The sequence below is a fragment of the Arvicola amphibius genome, chromosome 12, assembly GCF_903992535.2.
Source record: "Arvicola amphibius chromosome 12, mArvAmp1.2, whole genome shotgun sequence".
Classification (NCBI taxonomy): Eukaryota; Metazoa; Chordata; class Mammalia; order Rodentia; family Cricetidae; genus Arvicola; species Arvicola amphibius.
Window position 1 is genome coordinate 91,892,524 of NC_052058.2, and position 27,573 is coordinate 91,920,096.

Here is a 27,573-nt window from a genome sequence, read left to right on the forward strand (position 1 = left end):
CTATTCTTCAAGACAAGATCTCATGTTGCACAAGCTGGCCTTGAACTCATGAGGTAGCCAAGGATGAGCATGCTGGAGTAGACACAGGCACCACCATGCCCTGTTAATGCAGTGCTGGTGACAGACCCAGGGCCTTGTACACGCTCAGCAAGCGTTCTTCCTAGTAAGCTACATGCTCAGTGAGCTGCAGTCCCTAGCTAGACCATGGTTTAGAGAGCACGGGTGATCAGGGCTGTGTAGCTTGTTTTTCTGCTAGTAGAACTGCTCAAGCCAGGCTTGACTGGGGTGGACTTCAAGCTGTGGCCTGAAATTAAAACCAAACCCCAGACCCATGAGGGTTCCCAGATATCACAAAGGTCAGGGGAGGGGAATCCCTGGGGGAAGCTCCAGACCCCGATTCCCTCCCTTCGTGCTCCTCCATTTGCTGGCACTGCACACCCAGCACACACATTTTCACACTTACTAGTTCACCACAGTCACGCTCCTGCTGTATTCACGTACACGCTCATCCGCAGTCATGGGGGAACCAGCACACTTCTGAGGAGGCCTTGTTCTCATGCTTTATCTCCCTGTTTCTAGGACTCGGTTGACTTCCTCTCTCTTGATTTGACTTCTACATGTCAAAGTGTGGCAACTCTACCACAGAAGCTGAGTGACCTGCAGGTAATATGAGGGCTTTTCCTCATGATGGCGAGTGGCAAATGTTCTGGACAGCTTGTCAGAAATGTGACATTTGCCTAAGGCATGGACTGAGCCTTCCCTAACAGCCTGACCCGCCAAGCTGCAGCTTCAGACATTCCCACTTAAAGAGACCATCGGGATGTGGGTTTCTGTGGGCTCTCTGTAGCTGGATGTGGGTTCCCTGTGGGCAGTCCCTGGATGTGCTCTGTGGCTCAGTTAGTAGACTGCTTTCCTTACAGGAGCAAAGCCCTGAGTTCATCCCCAGCACAGCATAAAACAGTGTAGTAAAGCTTGCTTTAATCCTAGCACTCGGGAGGTAGAGGCAGGAGGATCAGGAGTAGGAAGTCATTGTGCACTAAACAATGAGGTCAAGGCCAACCTAGGCTACGTGAGACCCTGTTTGAGAGAGAGGGATGGAGAAGAGAGAACAGCTGCCATGTGAAAGGGTCTGTGCAGAGGCCCCAAACCACCACCAATAAAACTACTGTAAAGCGAAGTCAACCATACCAGCCTGAAGATAATTTCCCATTACAGGGAAGATGCTGGAAAACAATAGAGGGAGAGAGAGAAAGATCGTGAGAGGCAGAGCATCAGCAAGTTTGCTGTGAGATTGTGTCTCCCAGTAACAGCAGAAGCTACAGCCATAGAGTGTCACCAACATGATGGAGGACAGCCCAGGAAGCCTCAGCTCTGCACAGAGAACTACAGGGGACAGTAGCGCTGAGAGCGGGACAGGGGCTCCTCCCAGGGAAGAGCAGACCAGTGGGCTGTCCACTGCCAAATGGTCAGCCCGAAAACACACATACAAATAACAGTATACGGACTGAACAGGTTATGGCTAGGAATGTATGTGTATAAACACACGTACAAATACTCCTACACGAGCAATAAGAATGGACGAAAAAGGAACACGAGAATTTGAAGAAGAGGAGGGAGGGGTATATTGGAGGGCTTAGGAAAGAAAGGGGAGCTAGAAATGTTGTAATTAAATGACTATGTCCAAAATAAACAAAAAGGACAGAGGAAAATCAGCCTCAGGAGCTGAGATCTCACAGTGACAGCGCCTATGATTTTTTTTAAACATTTTTAAATTTATTATGTACACAGTGTGCTGTCTGCTCATGTGCCTGCAGGACTGAAGAGGGCACCAGATATCATTACAGATGGTTGTGACCCACCATGTGGGTGCTGGTAATTGAACCCGGGTCCTCTGGAAGAGCAAGCAGCCAGTGCTCTTAACCGCTGAGCCATCTCGCCAGCCCATTTGTCATTTTACTGATTTTTTTGTTGTTGTTGTTTTTCAAGACAGGGTTTCTTTTTTTCTCATTTTTTTATTAAAAATTTCCATCTCCTCCCCTCCTCCTCCCCCTTCCCTCCCCTCCCTTTCACCCATACCCCACTTCCTCCCTCTCCAAGCCAAAGAGCCATCAGGGTTCCCTTCACTATGTTAAGTCCAAGGTCCTCCCAGCTCCCCCCAGGTCCAGGCAGGGTTTCTTAAGACAATTTGTGTGTGTGTTTCAGTGTGACTGTGCATACTTGTGTTAATGCATGTGCCTCCTGCTGGGAGGGAAACCTGTTGATTGTGTGCACAGAGTGTGGAAGACAGCATCACATCCCTCAGAGTTGGAGAGACAGGCATCTGTGGGAGGCTTGCTTCTTACACTCACTGAACTCATGATTGTGAAGTGGGTGCTCTTAACCACCAAGTCATCTCTGTAGCTGCTTGCTTGACTTTTTTTTTTCTTTTTTTTTCTTTGAATATATTGATTTTTTTTCCTCATGGTTTATTTTTTTTTATATTTAAAAATTTCCATCTCCTTCCCTCCTCCTCCCCCCTTCCCTCCCCTCCTCCTCCCCCTTCCCTCCCCTCCTTCTCCCCCTTCCTTCCCCTCCCCTCCACCCATACCTCCCCTCCCTCCCTCTCAAGGCCAAGGAGCCATCAGGGTTCCCCACTCTATGCTAAGACCAAGGTCCTCCCAACTCCCCCCAGGTCCAGGAAGGTGATCGACCAAGCTGAGAAGGCTCCCACAGAGCCCGTCCATGCAGAAGAATCAGAGCCCAGAGCCATTGTCCTTTGCTTCTCAGTCAGCCCCCGCTGTTGGCCACATTCAGAGAGACGGGTTTGGTCGCATGATCCATCAGTCCCATTCCAACTGGAGTTGGTGATCTCCCATTAGTTCTGTCCCACCGTTATTACAGAAAGTTTGAAACAAATCCAAAGAAGAAAGGAAAGTATAGGAACTCCTGTGAAGACATGGCTATCTTGTTCTGCCGTAGCCAGCTTGTTTACCTGTCCGTGTCTTCTTCTTTCTAAAGTTTATATACTGAGACTGGTTTTCATGTAGCCCAGGCTGGCCTTCTGTGGCTAAGTTTGCACTTATGATTCTCCTGCCTCCTTGTCTTGAGTGCGGATATTGGATACCTGCCCCACCATGCCTGGTTTATGTAGCATTGAGGATGGAGCCAGGGCTTTAAGCATTCTAGACACACACTCTCCAGCCAAAGTACATTCTCAACGTCACAAAGCAGAGTATTTTTTCAGCAAACCATGAAGACTCATGATCATGGTGATGCGGCCTCTTGGTTAAACATTTTAGGAAGTGCAGGCTCCTACACAAGCAGAAACCTTGCTCTCTACCCTAATATTCTTGCTGGCGTAGGAAGGGCTCCGTCTAAAATGAGCTGCTGTGGTTATCACTTCATTTAGGAAGGGCTGGTGGCCGATGGTCACTGACTAGTGTCGCTCTCCAGAGTCCAAGTCTCTGCCCTCAGTAGGTGGGGTGACTTGAGGTTGTTTCCAGAAGGTGAGCACGTAGCGTCTCCCCTGTTCCCATCACTGAGGCACCCTTGTTGGTCTTCACCTTTTCTAGAACGTTGAGCCCAAAATGGAGGTTTTCATCTATACCCTAAAGCTTCAGGATTGCCCATCCACAGGGAAGAGCCCCTCCTCATTGCTCTTCAGCCTGCTTGAAGGTGAGTGGACCAACAACATGTGGCAGGTGTTGAGTGGCGTTTGTTACACTGGCGTATTGGGGAGTGATCCTGACTTTGGGGGTTCTCATGAGGGAGGGGCCTAGGGAAATGGCTGAACTGAGAGCCTACCAGGTGAGGCTAAAGTCCCATGACCCCTGGCAGTGAGCTCCTCCTGTCCGGGGACACCAAGTGGTCCCGTATAGATGCCAAGGGTGCCCAAAAGGACATGTTCCTGACTCAGGTGTGAACTGTCAGCATGGAAACAGCCTGTGTTCCCCTGTTCTGAGCAATCCTGGGGGCATCTAAGATGCTGAAAACCTCTGGTGCAGGACCTTCTGGTCTAGAGGTCACTGTGTAGTCCTGCCAGGCCTTAAACTCAATTTTAGTCTACATGGTGCATGTGTGTGTGCACGTCTGTGTCTGTGTGTGTTAGTCTCTGTGTGTACATATTGGTGCAGGTGCCTGAGGAGAACAGAAGAGGCTGTTGGATCCTCTGGAAATGGAGTTACTCACAAGCAGTTGTGAGCTGCCTGCAGTGGGTGCTGGGAACTGAACTCGGGTCTTCTAGAACAGTTTGCTCCTAATCCAAAGTCATCTCTCTTATCCCATGCCAGGCTTTTTGTGTGGTTCTGAAGCTTGAGCTAATTCCTCATGTTTACCCAGAAGGCACCTTACCAATTAACTCCCTAGCCTTCTTTTTAAAAAATTTCACAAGAAAGTGGCAGTGGCAGACACTTTCAATCCTAGTACTCAGAAGGCAGAGGTAGGCAAATCTCTGAGTTCAAAGCCATTCATCTCTAAGAGCTACATCGTGAAATCCTATCTCCAAAAAAAAAAAAAAAAAAAAAGAAGCCTGAAAGGAGGTAAGAACATGTTCCTAGGACCAAGACTCAAGGGTGGGTCCAGCTAGCTTCTGAAGTTTTTGAGTCACTGATATTCACCCTGAAATATGAGGGCCAACATTCTAGCTCTAAGCAGACCAGACACATCCATGGTATCTTCAGAAGGGCTTAGCATTGTCACTTGGGTTAGAGTAGTTTTAAAATAAGTTAAACTACAGATTCAAGTTTGTGCTCCAGCTCCACACACAGTTAACACACTGCTTTTCTTACAGCCATAAATAAAGACCAAGTACAGACTGTTGGGTTCGACATCAGTGCATTCCTGAGCTGTTCATCCAGTTCTGAGGAGAGGTAATGCTGGCTTGTGCCGTTAACAAGAAGTAACGATTACTATGGGTTCTGTTGTGTACATGGGCAATCTCTGGGGACCTTTGTCCTTGTGTTTTGGTTTTGTTTGATGTGTGTGCACGCATGCAGGATCCTGAGTGAGTATGTAGGTGCACCACCTGCCTGAGTGAGCCCACAGAGGTCAGAATGTCAGAATGACAGATCCCTTGGAACTGGAATTCCCATGTGAATGCTGGTAGCTAAACCCAGGCCTCCTGCATCAGCAGTAATTGGTCTTAACTGCGGAGCAACTCACCAGTCCTGACTTTGCCTCCTGGGACAGCAAACAGGTCACAGTCATTTAGGAGATGAGGGGTGGAGGCTCAGAGGGAGGGAGGCTGGAGTAGCAGTAGCTCGTGGAGATGTGCCTGGGCCCACACAGTCCGGCGTCCTCACTGTCGGAGTCTCCTAGGTCTGCATATTTAGCAGAGCTGAGATGAGGGTACTGGGGAAGTGTGCACATATGTGGCAGAGAAAGCAGGTTATGGGGCCAGCTACATGGGTCATGGGGAAAGGCACCTGTGCCCAAGTCTCCGCACATGCCGTGTGCACACCCCACACACAGAGTCTCTGAATGAATGAATGAATGAATGAATGAATAAATGAATGAATGACTCTGGTGCCTCAGAGGGTAAAGGCCCTTGCCTGTGTCCTAGTTGGCTTTCTGTTGCTCTGAGAAAACAGTGGCCACAGCAACTTGGGGAGGACAGAGCTCATTTCATCTTACAGTTTACAGTCCTCCAAGATGGGCGTCAGGGCAGGAACTCGAGGCAGAGTTGAAGCTGAGGCCATGGGGGAATGAACGCTGCTTGCTTGTTTGCTTTCCATGGCTTGCTCAGCCCTCTTTCTCTTTTCAAGATTTCTTACTTTATGCATTTGTCTGGTTTGTCTGCATGTATGCACATCAGAGGAGGCACTGCATTGCTTGGAACTACAGTTATAGACATTGCTGAGTCAACATGTGGGCGCTAGGATTTGAACTCACAACCTCTGGGAACGCACCCAGTGCTCTCAAGCTCTGAGCTATCCTATCTCTCCAGCTCCCATTCTGCTTTCCTGTATAACTCGGGACAACCTACCCAGGGGTTGTTCTACCTACAGTTGGCTTGGCCCTCTCACACCCATCATTACATAAGGAAGATGCCCACAGACTGTGTACAATCCAGTCAGACATAAACATTTTCTCAGTCAAGGTTTCCTCTTCTCAGATGACTCCAGCTTGGTGTCAGGTTAACAAAAACTGAGCAGCTCACCAGGCAAGCATTGTGACCTGAGTTCGATCCCCAGGTCCCATGTAAGTGCAGAGGAAGAGAACAGACTCCATGAAGTTGTCCATATATAAAAACCACAGCAATAAATAATGATAGTTAAAAGGTAAATAAACATAGTAATTTTATTGAAGAGAAGAGAAAAGAGAGAGCAGTTTAGGTGTAGACCAGAGCAGCCCGCTGAAGCTTCATAAGGTAAATTCCTGAGCCCAGTTCTTCAGTGTGAGATGTGAACACCTTCTCTGAAGCACAACACCGACAGGAAGCCAGTGCAGAGCCTGCTCCAAGGGATCCTTATTTTTAAAAGTTCTCAGATCAAATGGGCTGGAGAGGTGATTCAGTCTGTCAAGTGCTTTCTCTAAGCACGGGGGCCTGAGCAGAGAACAAGCATAAAAAGCCAAGTATGGTGGGAATGTTTCATACACAGTGCTGGAATCAGAGATGGCCTTCTTCCTCCTGACCCTCCTCCTCCTGGGCCTCCTCCTCATTCTGCCCCATCTTTGTCTTCTTTCTTCCTCTCTCTTCCTTTTCTTTCTTTCTTCCTTTCTTCATTTTTCATTCTTTTTCTTCCTTCCTCCTTTCCTTTTTTCTTTCTTTCATTTTTTCTCTTCTTCATCTCTTTCTCCTAACTGTCCTATTCCTCCTGATCCTAGTTCCCTTTCTGCTCCTCCTTTACTTTCTTTGTGATTTCTTTCTTTCTTTCTTTCTTTCTTTCTTTTCTTTGTTTCTTTGTTTCTCTCTCTCTTTCTTTCTTTCTCTTTCTCTGTCTCTCTTCCTTGCATTTTCTTCTCTTCCTCCTCATCCTTTTTTCTTCCCCTTGTTCTTCTCCTTTCTTCTCCTTTCCCTTTTTCTCATTCTCCTTAGGGTTTCACTGTGTAGCCCTGGCTGGCCTGGAACTCACTCTGTGCACCAGGCTGGCCTCACATTAACAGACATCTGTCCGCATCTGCCTCCTGAGTGCTGAGATTAAGGGCATGAGCCTCCATGCCCCACCCTGTGGGGAATTTGTAACTCAGTCATTAATTGTGTCCCTTGATGTCGCTCTACCCCACAGCCCATCTTGTTCCCTAACCGACAGCCTGGCCTTTCAGACTGAGCAGCAGCAGGAGACAGCAGTTGTGCCCTCTTCCCGAGTCTCAGCCTACCAGAGAGTCTGGGCAGCCTTTGCTAACCAGTCTAGGGCAGAAAGGGATGCCTTCCTGCAAGATGTGTTCCCAGAAGGATTCCTCTGGGGCGTGTCTACGGGAGCCTTTAGTGTGGAAGGAGCCTGGGCAGAAGGCAGCAGAGGGCCGAGCATCTGGGACCGCTACAGTGACCTGAACGCTGCCAAGGGCCAAGCGACAGCAAAGGTGGCCAGTGACAGTTACCACAAACCAGCCTCCGATGTGGCCCTGCTCCGAGGCCTCAGGGCTGGGGTGTACAAATTCTCCATCTCCTGGTCCCGGCTGTTCCCCACTGGGCAGAAGAGCAGCCCCAACCTGCAAGGTGTCGCCTACTACAACAGACTGATAGACAGCCTGTTGGACTCCCACATCGAGCCCATGGCGACGCTGTTCCACTGGGACCTGCCCCAGGCCCTGCAGGATCAAGGCGGGTGGCAGAACGAGAGTGTGGTGGAGGCCTTCCTGGACTATGCAGCCTTCTGCTTCTCCACTTTTGGGGACCGTGTGAAGCTGTGGGTGACCTTCCACGAGCCATGGGTGATAAGCTATGCAGGCTATGGCACTGGGCAGCACCCACCAGGCATCTCTGACCCAGGAGTGGCTTCTTTTAAGGTACTTCCTCCCATCCCTCAACTCCTGTCAATCAGAAGACACATCAGGCTGTGGTCTCCCAGCACAGGAAAGAAGAACAGAGAGGGAAGGATAAGCACGTGTTGTTAGTGTTGTCTCGTACACCCAGGCTGATACTGAACTCCTATAACTGAGGATGTCCTTGAACTCCTGACTCTTGCTTGTTTTTCTGAGAGCTGGGGTCACAGGCATCTCCCACCGTGCCTGAGTTTTAAACAGGGATGAGAATTAGAACTAGGGCTTCTTCTATAACAGGCAAGCACTCAGCCACCTAGCCACACCCTCAGGCCTGGTCAACGCTCCTGGACTCCAAAGACAAGTTCCGGGCTTGGAGGATTGTCCTCAGCTGTAGAGCTCTTTCCTAGCACACATGTGGCCTGGGTTCAGTCCCCACCTCCTTGGTGCTGTGATGACAGACATGTGCCGCCCATGCCCAGGTTTATGGGGTAGACCCAAGGCTCTGCATCTCAGGAAAGTACTTCTGTACATATTACTCAGCTGTAGTCATAGCCGTTAAGATTTTGTTCATTTATTTGTATTGGTTTATTGAGATAGGTCTCAGTTTGTAGCTCAAGCTAAAATGAAACACGCAGTTTTCAGTCTTCAGCACGCAGAAATCCTCCTGCCTCGGCCTCTAAAGTACAGACTGAGCCATCACAGCTGGCTTTGGTAAGCTTTTGTTATAGTTAAGAATTTCCTGAGTGTTTATAGTGTCTCCTGAGATATTTTATATATATTATATACAGGCTGAGAAATTTTTCATTTCTCCTCACATCTGTGGCAGTTCCTTTTCTCACTGCTAGGACAATATACCTTTCAAAAGCACTTAGAGACTGGGTGGTGGTGGCGGACAACTTTAATCCCAGTAATCAGGAGGCAGAGGCAGGCAGATCTCTGAGTTCAAGGCCATAGGACAGCCAGGGCTACACAGAGAAACTGAGTCTTGAAAAACAAAGAACACACCACCAAAAAGCACTTGGGGAAAGAAGGGTCCCTTTGCCTCAGTTGTAAGCTGCAGTCCTCCATAGCAGAGAAGACATGGCCTTGAACTTGGTATGCAGACAAGGATGAACCAGCAATCCTCATGCTCCACAACACAAGTTCTGTCAGTACAGGCTTGCACCACCATGCCAGGTTCATTAGTGCAGGAAATGGAGCCACGGGAATTTCAATATGAGGCTATCTAACAATCCAGCCACGTCCCAGACACATTGCTGGTTCTGCTGACTTCAGCAGGAAGTTGGTGACACTTCTGACTTGCTGGTGCCGCAGTTGACATTATTTCCCTACTTCTTTCCTCCCCAGGTGGCTCACTTGATCCTCAAGGCGCACGCCAGAACTTGGCATCACTACGACCTTCACCATCGCCAAGAGCAGCAGGGACGCGTGGGCATCGTGCTCAATTCCGACTGGGCAGAGCCCCTGGATGGGGAGAGTCCCCAGGACCTGGCTGCTGCTGAGCGCTTCCTGCACTTCATGCTGGGCTGGTTCGCTCACCCCATCTTTGTGGATGGGAACTACCCCACCAGCCTCCGGGCCCAGATCCAGCAGGGAAACCAGCAGTGTGGGGGTCCTCTGGCCCAACTCCCAGAGTTCACTGCAGCGGAGCAGCAGCTCCTGAAAGGCTCTGCGGACTTCCTTGGTCTGTCTCACTACACATCCCGGCTGGTGAGCACCGCTGCACAGCTGACCTGCATCCCCAGCTATGATAACATCGGAGGCTTCTCCCAGCACGTAGACCCCACGTGGCCCCAGACTGCATCTCCCTGGATCCGGGTGGTGCCCTGGGGCATAAGGAGGCTGCTTCGGTTTGCTTCCATGGAATACACGAAAGGAAGAGTTCCAATCTTCTTGGCTGGGAATGGCATGCCCTTAGGGGAAGGAGAGGATCTCCTTGACGACTCAGTGAGAGTGAACTACTTCAACCTGTACATCAACGAGGTGCTCAAGGGTAAGAAGGTTGACCTGCTGATCCCGAGGGGTGGCTCTTCCCCAAGTCTTCACGGTTGTTTAATGGGACAGACCCGAGATTGAGCTCAGGCCTTCAGGCTTGCTCAACAAGAGCCTTTACTTACTAAGCCATTTCTGCCTCTCCAGTCCGGTGTTCTCGCGCTCTTAGTTAATCAGTGTTAATTGAGAGCATGAGAAGCCTGGAACTTGTAAGACAGTAAAGGTGCAGTTGAGTAATGTCATCTTTTCTTAGGAGACTCAGTCCTCACCCCTCTGGATATCTAGTCTCATGAGAACTAATGCCCTCTTTGGACCTTTGTATACACTGCACCCATGTGGCACACAAGGTATAATGCAGGGAAAACACCCTGGGAAACTAAGGTGGATGGCATGCTAAGGAACAACAAATGAGGTTGTCTTCTGGTTTTCCCAATGTTTCTCTCTTTTACACACACGCACACACGCACGCGTGCTCTTGCATGGGGCTGACTTTGTTTTCTCTTTACAGCTGTCAAGGAGGATTTGGTGGATGTCCGTGCATACATTGCTCGTTCCCTCATTGACGGCTTCGAAGGACCCCCAGGGTACAGCCAGAGGTTCGGGCTGTACCATGTCAACTTTAGTGACAGCAGCAGGTCGAGAACTGCCAGGAGATCTGCCCACTTCTTCACTGGCATCATTGAAAAGAATGGGTTCCCTGCCAAGGAGCTGAGAAGAACCCCAGTGCCTGTGAAAGCAGACTTTTCCTCCAGAGCCACAACCTTCTACAACTCCCCATCTGAGGTGCCCTCCCAGGCTAAAATCATGTGGGAGAAGTTCTCCAACCAGCCCAAGTTTGAGAGAGACTTGTTCTATCATGGCACATTCAGGGATGACTTCCTGTGGGGCGTGTCCTCCTCGGCCTATCAAATCGAAGGAGGTTGGGACGCTGACGGGAAAGGGCCCAGCATCTGGGACAACTTCACCCACAGTCCCGGGAACACCGTGAAAGACAATGCCACCGCAGACATAGCTTGTGACAGCTATCACCAACTGGATGCCGACCTGAGCATTCTTCGCGCCCTGAAGGTCAAGGCCTATAGGTTCTCTATCTCCTGGCCTCGGATTTTCCCAACGGGAACAAACAGTTCCATCAACCAACACGGTGTCGATTATTACAACAGGCTGATTGACGGCTTGCTGCAGAGCAACATCTTCCCCATGGTGACACTGTTTCACTGGGACCTGCCCCAGGCCCTCCAGGATATTGGAGGTTGGGAGAACTCTTCTTTGATTGATTTGTTCAACAGCTATGCTGACTTCTGTTTTAAGACCTTTGGTGACAGAGTCAAGTTCTGGATGACCTTTAATGAGCCCTTGTATCTGGCACAGTTAGGCTATGGTTCAGGGGTGTTTCCCCCAAATGTGCAGGACCCCGGCTGGGCACCGTACAGGGTCAGCCACGTACTCATCAAGGCCCATGCTAGAGTCTACCACACTTATGATGAGAAATACAGGCAGGAGCAGAAGGGGGTCATCTCTCTGAACCTCAACACTCACTGGGTAGAACCCAAAGATCCAGGAGTCCTAAGAGATGTGGAAGCTGCCGACCGGATGCTGCAGTTTTCCCTGGGCTGGTTTGCCCACCCCATTTTTAGAAACGGGGACTATCCAGATGTCATGAAATGGAATGTGGGCAACAGGAGTGAACTTCAGCACCTGGCGGGCTCCCGCCTGCCCAACTTCACAGAGGAGGAGAAGGCATACATCAGGGGCACCGCGGATGTCTTCTGCCTCAACACCTACTCGTCCGTGTTTGTGCAGCACAGCACTCCAAGGCTGAACCCACCCAACTATGATGATGACCGCGAGCTAACGGTCAGCGATATGGACTCTTCATTGACCTCCCCATCAATGCTCCCAGCCGTGCCCTGGGGGATGCGGAGGCTGCTGAACTGGATCAAGGAAGAGTATGGTGACATTCCCATTTACATCACGGAAAATGGACACGGGCTGAACAGCCCTTCGCTAGATGACACAGACAGGATATTCTATCACAAAACCTATATCAACGAGGCTCTGAAAGGTACATGAGGCTTCAGCCCCTCTCACTAAACCTCCACTCTCCTAGTCCTATACCTCTCTTGTGTTCAGTTTTCCTGTCCTCTGTCTGTCATGTGTCCCATGCTTTGGCAGGCACCCTGAACATCTCTCTTTTGGGCGTGGGCCAGGGCTCAGTTAGTAAAGTGTTGTCTTGCAAGCATGGGGACCACAGCTCAATTTCCAGGGAAAAGTCAGGCTTGGTACATTTGTAATCTCTGTGCCGAGGAAGCAGAAAGGTGCAATCTTGGGGCTCTCTGGCACGCAAGCCTAGACCACTTGGTGATCTCCAGGTCAAACGAAAGTGATGCCCAAGATTTGATGTCTGAGGTTGTGTTCTAGCCTACACACACACACACAACACACACACACACACACACTTGCACACTCATACACACACAGAGATTTACATGAAAAGGTAAAGTTTCCATTTCTTGAGCAGGGGATGAGGCTCGGTTAGTAAACCACTGCCCAGAATCCACAGCCCCACTCCCATCCCTGGAGTGGACAAGGTGCACACCTGCAATCCCACACTGGAGCACCAGGGGCAGGAGGAGCAGAGAAAACATCCACATTTATTCTTGACTGTAGAGTGAGTGCAAGACCAGCTGTGCTACTTGGGTTCCTGTCCCCAAATGTTTCAAATGATATCAAGAAATTCACACTTGCATGCTTACTGGCTAGGTGGGCTGAGGCTCTTGACCTTGAGGCTTCTCCCTTTACCTAACAGATGACACCTGCTGTGAGGTCAGGGGCAGGAAGAGTGACAGTGAGAACTGGTGGTGGTGCAGGATTTCATCGCGCGGCTAGGGATGAAGAGGGAGGCTGAACTCTGAGTACAAGGCCAGCCTGGTCTGCATAGTGTGTTCCAGGACAGCCAGGGTGACACAGAGAAACCCTGTCTCAAAGAAAAAAACAACCCACAAAGACAAAAGCAAAACAACAAAAAGCAGGAAGTACGAGTGATGAGGTCACATGTCCCTCTCTCAGGAAGCACGTGACTGCACACTTGCATGGTTTAGCATAGGACATAGCCTGGAGTCCAGTACCTGCACAGGACAGGGCTTCTCGAGAGCCCTGCCTACTGGCTAATGCTTTCTTCTGCTCTCTTTGGCATATCCTAGCCTACAGGCTGGATGGTGTGGACCTTCGAGGGTATTGTGCCTGGTCGCTGATGGACAACTTCGAGTGGCTGTCAGGCTACACGATCAAGTTTGGACTCTATCATGTTGACTTTAACAATGTGACCAGGCCTCGAACAGCACGAGCCTCGGCCAGATACTACACAGAGGTCATTACCAACAATGGCATGCCCCTGGCCAAGGAGGACGAGTTTTTGTATGGAGAGTTCCCCAAGGGCTTCATCTGGAGTACATCTACTGCTGCCTATCAGGTGAGGAGTGTGGAGCCATGAGCTCACTTTCCTACTGGGTGCTGGGCACCAGGCATCTGCACAGGACTGCAAGCACACAAGCCGGAGCCACTAGTGAACCTGCGCAGACGAGTGTGTGCGTGAGGATCCAGGTGCCTCAGACCCCAAAGTCAGTGAGATCCCTGTGGTAAGGTTGTCTTGTTCCTTGTCTAGTAGCTGTGGTGAGATACCTGACACAGGCCACTTATGGAGGGAAGGGTTAATTTCAGGGTCACAGTTTAAGGATGAGGACAATTCCTGACAGCAGACAGGTGAGGCAGCTGGTCACATGGCATCTTCAGTGAGGAAGTAGAGAGACGTGGATTCTAGTGCTCAGCTCACTTTTTCGATTTTATTCGGTAGACTCCAGCTACTGAATGGTGACTAGCCACATTCATGGTGATATTTTTTCTCCCTTAATTAATTCAGTCTAGAAACTTCTTTATAGATTGGCCAGACATTTGTTTCCTAGGTGTCTGTAGATCTTGTCAAGGACTGAGATGGACATTTGAAGGGCCAGATGGATCAGGTAGAGCCATGACAGAAGGTTCAGGAAGAGCATGCTAACACGCAATCTCCCTGGAGGCTCCATCTGTGCAGGCAGCCGACCTAACTGGCTCAGGAGTCAATCTGGGCATTTTCTGATGCTCTGCCCCGGGGCTGCTACTGAGCTCGCAACAAGAGGTGAACACAGAACACATGGTGCTATGATTCCCTTTACTCGGGAAGAGGAAAGATGAAAGAGAGAGGGCAAGGCGTGTGCTCAGTGCAGGCATGGTGACCCTTCAGTGGGCGTGGAGCTCCGCCTTTCTTCTTCTTCATCATCTTCTTCTCTTCCTCCTCCATAATTTCCAATATTTTTTGGAGACAGGGTCTCATACAGTTCAGGCTGGCATTGAATTTGCTGAACAGCCCATGTTGGATTCTTGACCATTCTGCCTCCATTTGCTCGAATGCTGGGGTTACAGGTGTGCAGCGCTAGGCCTGGTTTCTCAGTGCTGGGATGGGATAGCCTGGGGTCCATGCATGCTAGTCAAGCCTCGACCAGTTGAGTCTCACCCCAGTCTGACTTCTACCTCTTCGGGCACAGTGGGCTCCTCTGTTCCTCTTTCTCCCCAGCTGTTAAGCGGCCATTTCTCTGGTGAGACCCAGCTGTTGTACACAGCAGCCAACAATTGTCCTCTGTTGTCCTCACTGCCCCGGGAGTGTCACAACCTGTAGGTTCCCTCAGTAGTCGGAACTGCACAGCACATGGATGTTCCCACACATACATTTCTGTCATTTTACCCTTCAGCCTTCCCAGTTTGCATTCCTTAATTAATTACACAAGAGACAGAGTTGTATGTAAACCAACTCACTCTGTAGCCCAAGATGACCTTGAACTTCTTACCCTCCTGCCTCTACTACCCAAATATTAGGCTTACTAGCATGTCTAAATACTCTCAGCACACATAGTGCTGGAGATGGAGCCCACAGCTTCATGCATGGCAATAAATGCCTCATCTAACTTATCCACATCCCCCAGCCCCACACTTTGTGTCTTTAAAGCCATGAGTTCATATCCATGCGTCCAATTCAGATCTACAGGGAAATGCTAGTCCTTTCATTTTCCATATTTGCATCTCCTTTCTCCCGTGAAGAGCTCTCTATACGAATGTATATATAAATCTAGCTCCTGGCAGCCCAGGCTTGTCCCTTTGGTCCTCTTCCACCTCCATACACATGGCTCCTATGGTTGTTTTCCTATTGATTCACTCTGGTCCTCTCTGAGACAGCACTAGAATGCCAACACCATCTCAGCAGTGACAACATATTTGCTGTCCCACCATATTTGTTGGAATGTTTGAAAGTGAATTACAGATGTGGTACCTATTTACCCACTGAACACCACAAGGGCATTCTCCAAAGTCTTATTGGAAGGGAGTTAGAGAGGAGGAAGTAGGCATAGAAACAGCCATGTTCATCTGGACTACAAATACTTTCTCCACACCAGTATCCTTGCAGTATGCTTGCCTGTAGTTAAGGTGGTAGGGGATGTGAAATTGTTCACTCAGAACCTTTGGTGAGTACCCACCATATGCCAGACCCCACTGCCAGCATTAATTGGAAAACTAAAATGCGATACCCATTCTTGGAACTGGGGATGTGACTCAGTATAGTACTCGGTTCCTTTGTTAGATGAGAGTTCAAAGCCAGCCTAGGCTATGTGAGGCTGTTTCTCATGTGCATGAGTGCGTATGCGCGTACACACACACACACACACACACACATGCAAGCACTCAGGCACACACACACACACACACGCACACACGCCTACACTGCATGGTGATTTGGGAAACCAGCACGGTAGCAGAGTGCAGTGTTATGCTGCCATGTGTGCAGGGCAACTTTAGTAACTGGGGGCAGGGTGTGCAGAGAAGGCTCCCCAGGGAGCTGCAGAAGGGAATGTATTTGGTCAGTGGCTTAGACCACCTCTTGTCATCTTGAGATCGAAGGTGCCTGGAGAGCAGATGGCAAAGGACTCAGTATTTGGGACACATTTTCCCACACACCACTGAGGATTGAGAATGACGACAATGGAGATGTGGCCTGCGACAGTTACCACAAGATTGCTGAGGATGTGGTGGCCCTTCAGAACCTGGGCGTATCCCACTATCGATTCTCCATCTCCTGGCCTCGAGTCCTCCCAGATGGAACCACCAGGTTCATCAATGAAGCAGGCCTCAACTACTATGTTCGACTGATAGATGCACTGCTGGCTGCTGGCATCACACCACAGGTGAGGGTGGTCCCTGAGGCCTCTATTTATTATACAAGAGTGCTAAGATTTTATTTTATTCATTTACTCTATGTATTTAAGGTGTGCTGCCTGCTTCTCATATCTATTTATCAGATACGGTCTTATGTATTTAACTATTTATCTACATTTGAGACAAGGTCTCCATTACCCCAGCAGACCTCTTACTCCTTATGTAGCTGAAGATGTTCTTGAACTTCTGTTCTGTATCCCACACCTCATAGTGCTAGGCTTACAGGTGTGCACCACCGTGCTGTAAGGATGGAACCCAGGGCTTGATGCATGCTAGGCAAGACTATTGCCAACTCCAGAATTTGTGTGTATCAGAGAACATCTTTATAGGAGTGACCACTCTCCTTCCCCCATGTGGATCCTGGAGTTTGAATCTAGATCATCAGGTTTGGTGGCAGACACCTGATGAGCCATCACACAAGCACCTAAATGGTTTTGTAACTTGGGTTTTGAATTGTCCATAGGTTCACATGGTGCAGAGTTAGAGAATGAAATGTTTTCTTCCCTGCCGTGGAGAAAGTTCAGAACTCCCTGGAACTTTCCGTGTCTTTGCCTGTCTCATGTCACTGGCTTCCTGAGAGATGGTGGATACAACATTGATCTGGCTTCCCCGCAGGTGACCATACATCACTGGGACCTGCCCCAGGCACTGCAAGACATCGGGGGCTGGGAGAATGAGACAATTGTGCAGCTGTTTAAGGAGTATGCAGATGTGCTCTTCCAGAGGCTGGGGGACAAGGTGAAGTTTTGGATGACACTGAATGAGCCTTACGTCATTGCTGCCCATGGCTATGGCAGTGGGGTGTATGCTCCAGGTAAATGTCCTAGATCCAACTTGTCAGCTGTTTTGATGATGACAGTCTCAGGATAGTGAAGCCCTGGGGCCCAGATGTCATGAGAAGTCACTGTCAGGCAGTGTTTTGCAGTCCCTACCTCTAAGGGCCTGCGGAGAGGGCTCAGCTATAAATGCTTATGGTGCAGGTCTGAGGGTCTGAGTTCTCGCCAGAATTCATGCAAAACATAAAACATACAAACAGAAAAACCAGGTACAGTGACACATCTGTAACACTAGCCCTGGGAAGGCAGAGTCAGGTGACACTCTGGGGCTCCCATTTCCCTCAGTCTAGCCTAGTTTAGGTCCACAAGTGATCCTGTCACAGAGAAGTAAATGGTCTCTCTGTGAATGATACCTAAGGCTGGCCTCTGGCTTCCACCTACACTGACACATGTCAGCACATGCTCCTGCACACACATGCTCCTGCACACACATGCTCCTGTACACACACACACACACACACACACAGAGAGAGAGAGAGAGAGAGAGAGGAGAGAGAGAGAGAGAGAGAGAGAGAGAGAGAGCTTGAAATGGATTGGGGAGGTATTTCTCAAGTCAAGATAGATGCATCTTCTGTGGCTCTTAGTTGGCACTTTGATTTGAGCACTTGTTCTCGTGATGTGGTTATTGACATTGGGTGTGTCCTCCAGTCCTGACTCCATGGTGTCACCTAGACCTCTAGGATGTCAACTGAGCATACATCATAGTAGAAGTCCCACCAGAGGAGGGGACATGAGCTACCATAGATCAAGTACCTTCTCTTAGCCAGAGTGCTGCTGGCTGCTGCCCACAAACAATCCATCCCCTTCTTCCAAGCACTCTTTGCTGCCTGTTCTCCTGGGAAAGGCGCTATGAGGCTGACTACTGTCTGCCATCCAGAGGAAGGAGATGAGGGACTGGAGTGCCAGTCTCCCAGGTGTCACATCCCTCCTCCCATACACAGGGAGGATGGTGTTTTCTGCTGACATTCCTGTGTGTGTTTCCAGGAATCTCCTCCAGGCCTGGCACGGCTCCGTACACTGTCGGCCACAACCTAATAAAGGCTCACGCTGAGGCTTGGCATCTCTACAATGACAAGTACCGTGCCAACCAGGGAGGTGTGATTTCCATCACCATCAGCAGTGACTGGGCTGAGCCCAGGGATCCCTCCAAGCAGGAGGACGTGGAGGCTGCCAGAAGGCACGTCCAGGTGTGTCCTCTGGGTACCATCTCTTCTTGGCTATCTCCTCTCCCACTGTGCTCTGAAAAATGTAGATGGAGACCAGGAATCGAAGATTTAGATCTAAGCCAGTTTTGTTCTTAATTTTGTGATTCTGAAGGGAAATGATTAATTGTTCTGTTCTTCAAGGTTTTCAACTCTGAACTAGATGTTTCTTACTCAAGATGTTGCTGTGACAGAGGGGATGAGTTAGAAGAGACCAAGGGTTTTTTTGTTTTAAAGATACTTTTTAATAATTTTTTTTTGGTTTTTGGATTCAGGGTTTCTGTGTGTGGCCCTGACTGTCCTGGAATTTAATTTGTAGACCAGGCTAACCTGGAATTCACAGAGATCATCCTGCCTCTGCTTCCAGAGTGCTAGAATTAAAGGTGTGTGCCACTACCTCCTGATTTATTTTATTTTTAATTCTGTGTATGCATGTTTGCCTGTGAGTGCAGGAGCCTGTGGAGGTCAGAAAATGGCATCAGATTTCCGGGAATGGTTGTGAGCCACATGACCAGGCTACTGGACAGCAACTCAGGTCCTCTGGAGAGCATCAGGTTTCCTTGACTGTTGAACCTTCTCTCCAGCCAGAGACTGTTTTAAGTCTTAAAAAAAATTGTGTGTGGGTTTGCAAGATGGCTCAGTGTTTGCCAATCCAAACTTGGTGACTTAAATTCTATTCTCAGAACCCATGTAAAGAGGGAAAGAGGCCTGGCAGTGGTGGCACATGCCTTCAACCCAGCACCTAAGAAGCAGAGGCAGGAAGATCTCTGTGAGTTTGATGCTAGCCTGGTGCACCTAAGAAGCAGAGGCAGAAAGATCTCTGTGAGTTTGATGCTAGCCTGGTCTGTACAGCTAGTTCTAGGAAAGTCACCAAAGCTTTTTTCTTGGGCTGAAAAAATAAGGAAGGAGAGGCAGCTGTAGAGTGGGCTCATGAGATAAGAGCACTAGGCTACTTCTTTAGAGGCCGTAAGTTCAATTCCCAAGAGTCACGTGGTGGTTCACCAGCATGTACAGTGTGACCTGATGCCCTCTTCTCACAGAAAGGAATACACAAGATAGAGCACTCATACACATTTTAAAAAATACAGGAAAGAAATCAGTTCTTCTTTAGAACTGAAGAGATGGCTCCTCAGTTAAGAACACTGTCTGCTCTTTCAGAGGACCTGGGATCAATTCTCAGAACTCACAAGGCAGCTTATAGGGTCTATAAGTCTAGTTGTGAGGGTTTCAACACCCTTACACAGTTATGCATGTAGGTAAACATCAATGTACATAAAATATAAATAAATTTAAAAATAAGAAGGAAGGAGAGAAGAGACTCCACAGAGTTGTCTTCTGACCTCCATTTGTCCACCATGGCACCGCCCCCACTCCACCTCATACACACAGATGCGCATACCCCAGCTGCTGCTGCCACCTCCATCTCCACCTCCACCAAGGCCACCTCCACAGCTAATAATGATAATTTAGACAAATTATACAGTGCTGGGAGGAAACTCATTGGTTGAGTGCTTGCTTAGCGTGCTTGGAGCTAAGGTTCTGTCCTCAGCTCTGCATGAGCCTGGTTGTGGTGATGCTTGCCTGTGAGCCTAGCACTTTGGAGACTGAAGCAGGAGGATCAGGAGTTCACAAGCATCCTTGGCTTCCCAGCAAGTCTGAGGCATGCCTGTGCTAAGTGAGACCTTGTCATAGGTAGGCCTCACTGGATGCAGCACTGACTTGATGCTAATTTCCTCCACTATAAGCTCCTGCTTCGCCTACACTAGGTTATAGAGGAGGCTGTAGCCGTCACGTCTGGGTGCCAAGAGTTCCTTAAATTCTGAGGAACTCCACTGCCCCTCATTTCTAATTCTCAGAAGAAGGATGTGCTTATACAGTCCCTGGAAGTCTATAGTATAATAAGCAGATGCCAGCAGGAAACAGTCATGTTCAGTGAAGACCCCGACAGGAGGGAGAGAGTGACCCCAATGGTACAGCCTCCCCTAGCCTGCTGGTACCTGGGAGAGGTGAGATGCCTCCCTCCCATGTCAATCTCAACAGCGATTTACCCCCCCACAGTTCATGGGAGGCTGGTTTGCACACCCCATCTTCAAAAACGGAGATTACCCAGAGGTGATGAAGACACGGGTACTTGAAAGGAGCCTGGCGGAGAACCTCACCAAGTCAAGGTCAGTGCTGTATCCTCAGTGGTGAGTGAGCGGTGTGTCAGTGCCAGGAAGGACACCATGCCTAGAATTGCGTCCTTGCTATGAAGATGGCATGTGATAGCATCTGTAAAACTCAGGAAGACACTTGGGCGGGTTTGAGAAAGACACCCATTTATGAGCGTGCTCCAAAGTCTCCCACTCTGCACCTTGTCCAGGTGTGACTCTCTGTTAATTCCCAGCTAGTGCAGAAAGAGGGTTTTCTGATGAGACTCAGTGAGCCACTGATATATGGATGAGCACAATAATGGCACGGGAACGTGCCTGGTGAGACAGTCGCCATTATTGTTATTGTTCTCCAGGATAGCCATGGAAACTGTCCCAAGAGTACCCGGTCCTATGCAACTCCATTGCCTTGCTCAAGAACTAGTCCCCCACTTTGCTTACTTGCTCTGTTTATGGCCTTGAGAGAAAGCCATTGCTTGGGGACTGTCAAGCACGTGCTTTTTCTCACTTGGCCAGCAGATGGCAGTGGTTTACAACAGAGCATCCCTGCTTCCCTGCTCAGCTCTCTTCCTGGGAGCAGCAACTGGAAGTTATGGTTTCCAAGGTGCTCTTAATACTAAAGAGAGTAATAAAGGTCAGGGCCAGAGAGCTCCACCACCAAAGTGATGTTCAGTGCAAGGCTGCCTGCCTTCAAAACCAACATCCACAAAACCTTTCCACAAAAGGCTCAAAAAGATGGCTCCTGGCCTTCCGGAGAAAGACTCAAAAGCCCAACTCTAGCTCAAGTGTCCCGCAGAGGATGATAGAAATTCAGCAGACAGCCATTCCTAATTGCCTTTGAGTCTTTTTCTGCAGGTCTACCTTCTCTCCTATCACAAAATTGCAGTTCTTACCTTGTGGCACACACCTGGCCTATGTAGGGCGGTCCTGATGTGCAAGGCTATGCCACTGTGTCTGATGTAGCAATCTGCTAGTGGGCATTCTGGGCCCTGAACACAGCTTTGTCAGCAGCTACTGCACACCTGGTCAGAACTAAGTGGTAGGGTTCATAGGCAGAGTCTGGCTCCTCCAAATGCTGACAGGCCAGCAGGGAAGATGAGCTGGCATGGGATTCTAGTCCTCAGTTTCTATAATACAAAGAAAAGTCCAAAGACCAGGAGGCTGGTCGACCTGGAGATTTCAGAGCCAAGGCAGGGTTTTGGAGGGCTGGGCCTCAGAACAAGAAGTTGGGGCAGCAGAAGTCACTGTGTCTCAGGGCTTTGAGTCAGACAGAGGAAGACTAAACAGAATCTATACAGTAGAGTTGTAAGGAGCCTGCTGCAGGGCAGGGCCACATGGAAGCCGGACAGGGACGTGGCCTTGAAGCCACAGCTGAGGAGCCATTACAGACTCCAGAGACAGAAGCAAGGGTTGAGAACACAGTTCAGTGAAATAATCAAACACGGAAGTCCACAATCCAACATTCAGTTCTCAAAACTTCCCCATTAATAAGGACAGACAGCAGAGGGCACCTGAATGAAGCAAGCCCAGGAAAAGAGAGGAGCAAAGTGTGAGCTGGGAGGACATGTATGGCAAAGACTAAATTAAGAGCACAAAGGAATAGTTAAAAGAAATTACTTCAGATGCAGGCTTGGTTATGAAACCTATCATACATAATAAAACTTAGAATGTCTGAAGGTATTGGGGCAGGGGTGGGATACAGCCTGCAGGGAGCATACCCACAACAATGAGACCAGTGTGCAGAGTGGCTCTTTGGGGAGAAGGGATGTAGCAGCAGGCAGGAGCATCACCTGAAGAGCTTCCGTCTGCAGGAGCTGCTCTAGTCGTAACCACGTGTCTGGAGTTCTGAGTGCGCCTACCCTGTCCAGACAGTCTCTCCTCAAAGTGTGATTCCTCCAGATTCTTCCCCTGACTCTTTCAGGCTCCCTGAATTTACAGAGAGTGAGAAGAAGAGGATCAACGGCACCTTTGACTTTTTCGGGTTCAACCACTACACCACTGTCCTGGCCTACAACCTAGACTATCCTGCTGACATCTCTTCCTTTGATGCAGACAGGTAAGACAAACAGCAGGATACCTGAGGAGGGAAGTTCCCAGTGTAGATTCAGGTCTGTCTGTCCTCAGAACACACCTGAGGGTCTGGATACCAGGGTTTGCTTGATGGCTACAGCATGTGACAGCCATGTGACATTGCATCTCCCAGCTGCTTCCCTAACACATGTCCTTGGCTTCTTTTTCAATACAAAGACCAAACTATTATATCTGTGCTATATAAATAGTATAAATGCATGGAGGAAACACTGAGAAACCAGAATAAGATATTCTTGCACAAGGCTGGGGAGAGGGTTTAGTGGTTAAGAACACTGGCTGCTCTTCCAGAGGTCCTGAGTTCAGATCACAGCAACTACATGGGGACCTACTCTCTGACGGTAGCATTTACATTTCAGCAGGAGACAGGAGTTGGGGACATGTGGAGCTGTTCATGTTAGTGTGAGGTGCCCTATGTGAATACAATTCACAGAGGGTTAGATGTCACAGCCGCGGCCATCCTCTGGAATTATAAACAAAACATCTGTTGGGGCAGCTGGCCCAATCCCTGCGTTCAGGGGGCGTGGCTGCCCCAGGGGAGTACGGTACCTTTAAAAAGGACCGGGGCCGGAAGGAGCCCCCTGTTTTTGTCCCCCGCGTTACCCTCTGCTTCGCTGGACCCTTGGCTCTGTAAGTTCCCTTATTTCTCCTTTTATTAAAACTGATTTATTATAAAAGGACTATTTTTGGTTATTTCCAAACTCCTCCGACCGCCGGTACAGACATCTTCTTTACCTTGTGAACATGCAGGGGCGTGGCCACCATTGCAGACACCTCTTGGCCAGACTCTGGCTCCTTCTGGCTGAAGATGACCCCTTTTGGCTTCCGGAGGATCTTGAACTGGCTAAAGGAAGAATATAACAACCCTCCAATATATATCACAGAGAATGGGGTGACCAGACGAGGGGACCCAGAACTCAATGACACCGACAGGATCTACTACCTCAGCAGCTACATCAATGAAGCCCTCAAAGGTAAGAGCTCCCACCTCACTGCCTAGCCCCAGTGAGCCCCTTCTTTGCTGGAACATAGGTGTCTGCAGGAGGGCAGTGTGGTCCCTCAGGGACACTAATGACAAGGCCCATTGCTCGGAGGAGTTTGAGCATTTGTTTGAGGTTAGAAACAGAGGTCTTTTCCTTCTTAGACTCACCTACCCACAGCAAGTAAACCCAGTTTCCTGAACTGGCCTGAGTTAGTTTCTGACCTGAGTCCTCTGCAACCCTTAGTCTTTCTTGCTGTTTGGCGTCTCTTCACATTGCTTTCCTCTGTGAGCAGACAAGAGTTGTCTGGTGGCTCCAGGGCCTTTTGTTTGCAAGGCAGGAGGACTGGGGTGTTAGCTCAGGTGGGAAAGTGCTCACTGTACAACCGTGAGTGCTGGGTTCAATCCCAGACACTGTGAGGAAAGCTGGGTGTGGTAGTGGGTGCTTGTAATCCCGGCACTGGGGAGGGAGATAATGGAGGATCCTTGGGGCTCATTGGCTGGAAGCCTAGCCTACTTGTCTAAAAATCAAGTTGGACAGAACCTGAGGCTCACCACTGTCCTCTACATGACCACACAGCACTCATAAGAACACATAGCTACAAACTATGTGATATACATATTATGTATTTGTATATATATATATCATACATACATACATACATATATATTATGTATATGCATATACATTTATCTGTGTATGTAAAGCCCGGGCTACTCTACATTTAAGGGAACAGACAGGAAGTCTTAACTACGGCTCATCTTTTGATTCTAAACGTTCTTGCCTCTCCATGGATATTTCAAGGTATTGACTCAGACCAATCCCCGAGCTATAGAAGAAAGCTGTGGGGTTAGCTCAGGCTATCCTAGTTCCATTCAGAACTGAGACTTTCTAGAAAGATACCGATGGCTCCGCATGTCCACTGTAGAGGACCTGCTAGCACACAGGAAGGGCCTCATAGTTGGAATTCACAGTCCAAAAAGCACAGCAGGGGGGGCAACTATGAGCCCGGCTTCAGGAGACCTGGCACACAGGGTCTTCATGTGAGTGTTCACACTCGGCATGTTTTTTAGCCACTGCGCAGGATAATGTGGACCTTCGAGGATACACGGTATGGAGCGTGATGGACAACTTCGAATGGGCCACAGGCTTTGCAGAGAGGTTTGGTGTGCACTTTGTGAACCGCTCAGACCCTTCTCTGCCAAGGATCCCCAAGGCATCGGCCAAGTTCTATGCCTCTGTAGTGCGCTGCAATGGCTTTCCTGACCCTGCACAAGGACCTCACCCTTGTCTCCAGCAACCAGAGGGTAGGTGGCGCTGGGAGGGACCAACACTGTGTGGTCAAGGGTGAGAGGGAGCTGCTCTCTCCACCTGCCTTCCTCTAGTTCCTGGCCTTCCCCTGCCCTTCTGTCCCCTCCGTTCATTAGCATGGGCTCCAGGGACCTTTGGGCTGCTGCAGGTCTGTCCAGAGCCTGTCTTACCCTAGAGCCTGGGCCCTGCTGTGGGAATGAGCAGAGCTAGATTCCTCCAGTCCTACCTCGAAGTCGCTGCTGCACCTTTTTTGAGAAGGACAGACACTTCCAGGCAGTTTCTAGGTCAGGTTTAAGGACTGTATTAATACTACAGCTAGTACTTACTGGGTGACTATAAAACATAAATGGCTATGTCAATACCCAGTGCTACATAATCAGGGTACAGTTGCCCAGCCCTGCATCTGAGCACCTAGGAAGTAGAGGCAGTAGAATTTGAAGTTCAAGGTCATCCATGACTACCTGGCACAATTGAGGCCTGCCTGAGCTACGTGAGATCAGTCTCAGGTGAATAAAGGATGTGGCAGTGGGGGGTGGCACAGCGAGATGGCTCATGGTTTTGTAGGAAAAAGCGTTATGGCGTGAGTTTAATACTAGGAGCCCAAAGTGGAATAGAGACCTCCTGAATGTTATGTTCTGTCCATACATGAGCATCATGGTATGCACATACAAAAACACGACCATGAAGGCGATCCATGCCGACATCACAGCGGTGAGCTTACTTTTGTTGTGTATGTTTGGGAGAAGGGTACTATGCAGTCTCTTGACTCCAGGATCAGTGGGACCTTTCCAGAATGCCAGAGCCTGAGTCCCCATTGTCCTCTCCTAGATGCCAGCCCTGTGAAGACAAAAGTGCCCTTCCTGGGGCTGATGCTGGGCATCACAGAAGCACAGACGGCATTGTATGTGCTCTTTGCTCTTCTGCTTCTTGGAGTCTGTAGCTTGGTGTTTCTATTGTACAAATACTGCAAGCGCTCCAAGCACCAGGAAACACAGCCAAGCCAAAGTGAGCTGAGTCCAGTGTCTTCTTTCTGAGGAGTCGCCAGCTCCTCTGTTGTGCAGAGAAGCCCTGTGCCCTGTGCCCGCTAGCACAGACTCCTGACCACAATAGATCTTTCATCAAGGCTTCCTGCACTGTGGGAGATGGTTTTCTATCTTGAAGCTTTCTAAGTTCTCAGTTGAAATGAAAAAGCATCTTCTTCAGTACTGGCAATTTTCCTGTGGACTCCAAGAAACTTGCAAGGTCCCCTGTGGAAATGCAGAGACTCAACTGTCTAGCGGTTCTGTGCGCTCATCTCAGTGTCTGATGGCACACTCCAAACTAGATAAGTACAAGTGACAAGCAGGTCTGGTCGTGATACTACACGTCTGCCCACAATCCTAGCACTCAGGAGGCAGAGGCAGGAGGGGCTCCAGTTTGAGACCGGCCACAACCACACAGTGAAATCCTGCTTGGGGTTAAGAGGGAGCAGGGATCGGACACAGTAGAGGTCAGAGACATAGATAGTATGACGGAAAAATACTTGCCTATCAAATAGAAAGCTCTGGCCTAGCCCCTCACCACCAGTGTTTGGCTAACTTTAAAAGGTTGTTATATGGTTAGAGAGATGGTCAGCAATTAAGACCACTGGCTGTTCTTTTAGAGGACCTGAGTTTGATTCCAAATATCCACATGGCAGCTCATAACTGTTGGAAACTCCAGGGGATCCAATGCCCTCTTCTGGTCTCCCTGGAAACCAGGCACTCATGTGATGCACAGTTATACATGCTGGCAGAGGACACATAAAACAATAAAAATTTAAAAGTAAGAGTAATTATGTCTGTAGTTGTGTTTCTTACAAGCATTCCTAACCTAAAGTATATACATAAAGTATATCCGTATCCAGGGAGTTGAAGACATGGCTCAGGAGTTACGAGCTCTGCCAGCTCCTCCAGAGGACATGGGTGTTGAGTCTCAGCATCTCATACAGCAGCTAACAACTGTCTGAACTCAAGTCCTGCAGATCCAATTATCTCTTTCCATTTCTGTGGTTACTGCATGCATATGGAACACAAACACACATGCAGGAAAGCACTAGCCACACATATTATCTTAAAAATCCTATTCAAAGTTTCCATGACTAGGTTGGCAGTCAGGAATTCTTTAGTGAACGCATTCTTTTTGTGTTAGTATGAAAAGTTGCTAAATGGGTTTGTTTGATTTTGCATGTTTTGAATGAGGGCATCACTTTATACCCCCAGCTTTCCTTGGAACTCTACACAGAAAAAACTGGTCTTGAATTTATGGTTAGCTTTTAATTAGGCCTGTGTTTAAGAATACAGGGATTATAGACATGTACTACCTTGGGCTAAATGTGGGTGTTTCCAAAACAGATACTGAGGGCATTCCTTGGACAGAAAGATTCATGACCAAATGTTATGAACTGGATCTAGAGAGATAGGTCAGCAGTTAAGAGCACTTGCTAGTTTTACAGAGGTCCTGGGTTCAGCTCCATGCACCCACAATGGCCTACAATTAGTTATCCTTAACTCCGGTTCCAGGGACTAGCGCCCCTCCTCTAGCTCTGCAAGCATCAGGAAGCAAGTAGTGCCTTGACATATATCTATGCAAAACATTCATACACATGAATTAAAAATAAATCTTTTTTTTAAGAACATAAACTCTTAAGTGTATTTGGATAGCCAGGCAGTGGTGGCACACGTCTTTAATCCCAGCACTTGGGAGGCAGAAGCAGGTGGTTCTCTACATTCACAGCCAGCCGGGTCTAGAGTTTCAGGACAGCTGGGGCTATACAGAAAAACCCTGTTTCATC

At 49.0% G+C, this 27,573-nt stretch overlaps 1 protein-coding gene across 2 annotated transcripts in view; it reads left to right on the forward strand.

The window, feature by feature from the left end:
- Nucleotides 1-26,178, forward strand: part of LOC119827729 (lactase-phlorizin hydrolase-like) — a 34,206-nt gene extending 8,028 nt beyond the window's left edge. Inside the window, exons 3-18 of one of the 2 annotated variants that reach the window (XM_038349576.1) lie at nucleotides 580-663; nucleotides 3,552-3,654; nucleotides 4,769-4,847; nucleotides 7,206-7,926; nucleotides 9,250-9,895; nucleotides 10,403-11,959; nucleotides 13,098-13,366; nucleotides 15,873-16,163; nucleotides 16,810-17,008; nucleotides 18,015-18,217; nucleotides 20,291-20,400; nucleotides 22,304-22,438; nucleotides 23,221-23,444; nucleotides 24,524-24,757; nucleotides 24,937-24,948; nucleotides 25,590-26,178. In XM_038349576.1, coding sequence (XP_038205504.1) covers nucleotides 580-663; nucleotides 3,552-3,654; nucleotides 4,769-4,847; nucleotides 7,206-7,926; nucleotides 9,250-9,895; nucleotides 10,403-11,959; nucleotides 13,098-13,366; nucleotides 15,873-16,163; nucleotides 16,810-17,008; nucleotides 18,015-18,217; nucleotides 20,291-20,400; nucleotides 22,304-22,438; nucleotides 23,221-23,444; nucleotides 24,524-24,757; nucleotides 24,937-24,948; nucleotides 25,590-25,795 — 5,073 coding nt within the window. In that variant the 3' untranslated portion in view covers nucleotides 25,796-26,178. Of the gene's footprint in view, nucleotides 1-579; nucleotides 664-3,551; nucleotides 3,655-4,768; nucleotides 4,848-7,205; nucleotides 7,927-9,249; nucleotides 9,896-10,402; nucleotides 11,960-13,097; nucleotides 13,367-15,872; nucleotides 16,164-16,809; nucleotides 17,009-18,014; nucleotides 18,218-20,290; nucleotides 20,401-22,303; nucleotides 22,439-23,220; nucleotides 23,445-24,523; nucleotides 24,788-24,936; nucleotides 24,949-25,589 lie in introns of both variants that reach the window. The other variant, XM_038349575.1, reaches the window with a different exon arrangement.
- The last annotated feature ends 1,395 nt before the right edge of the window (nucleotides 26,179-27,573 follow it).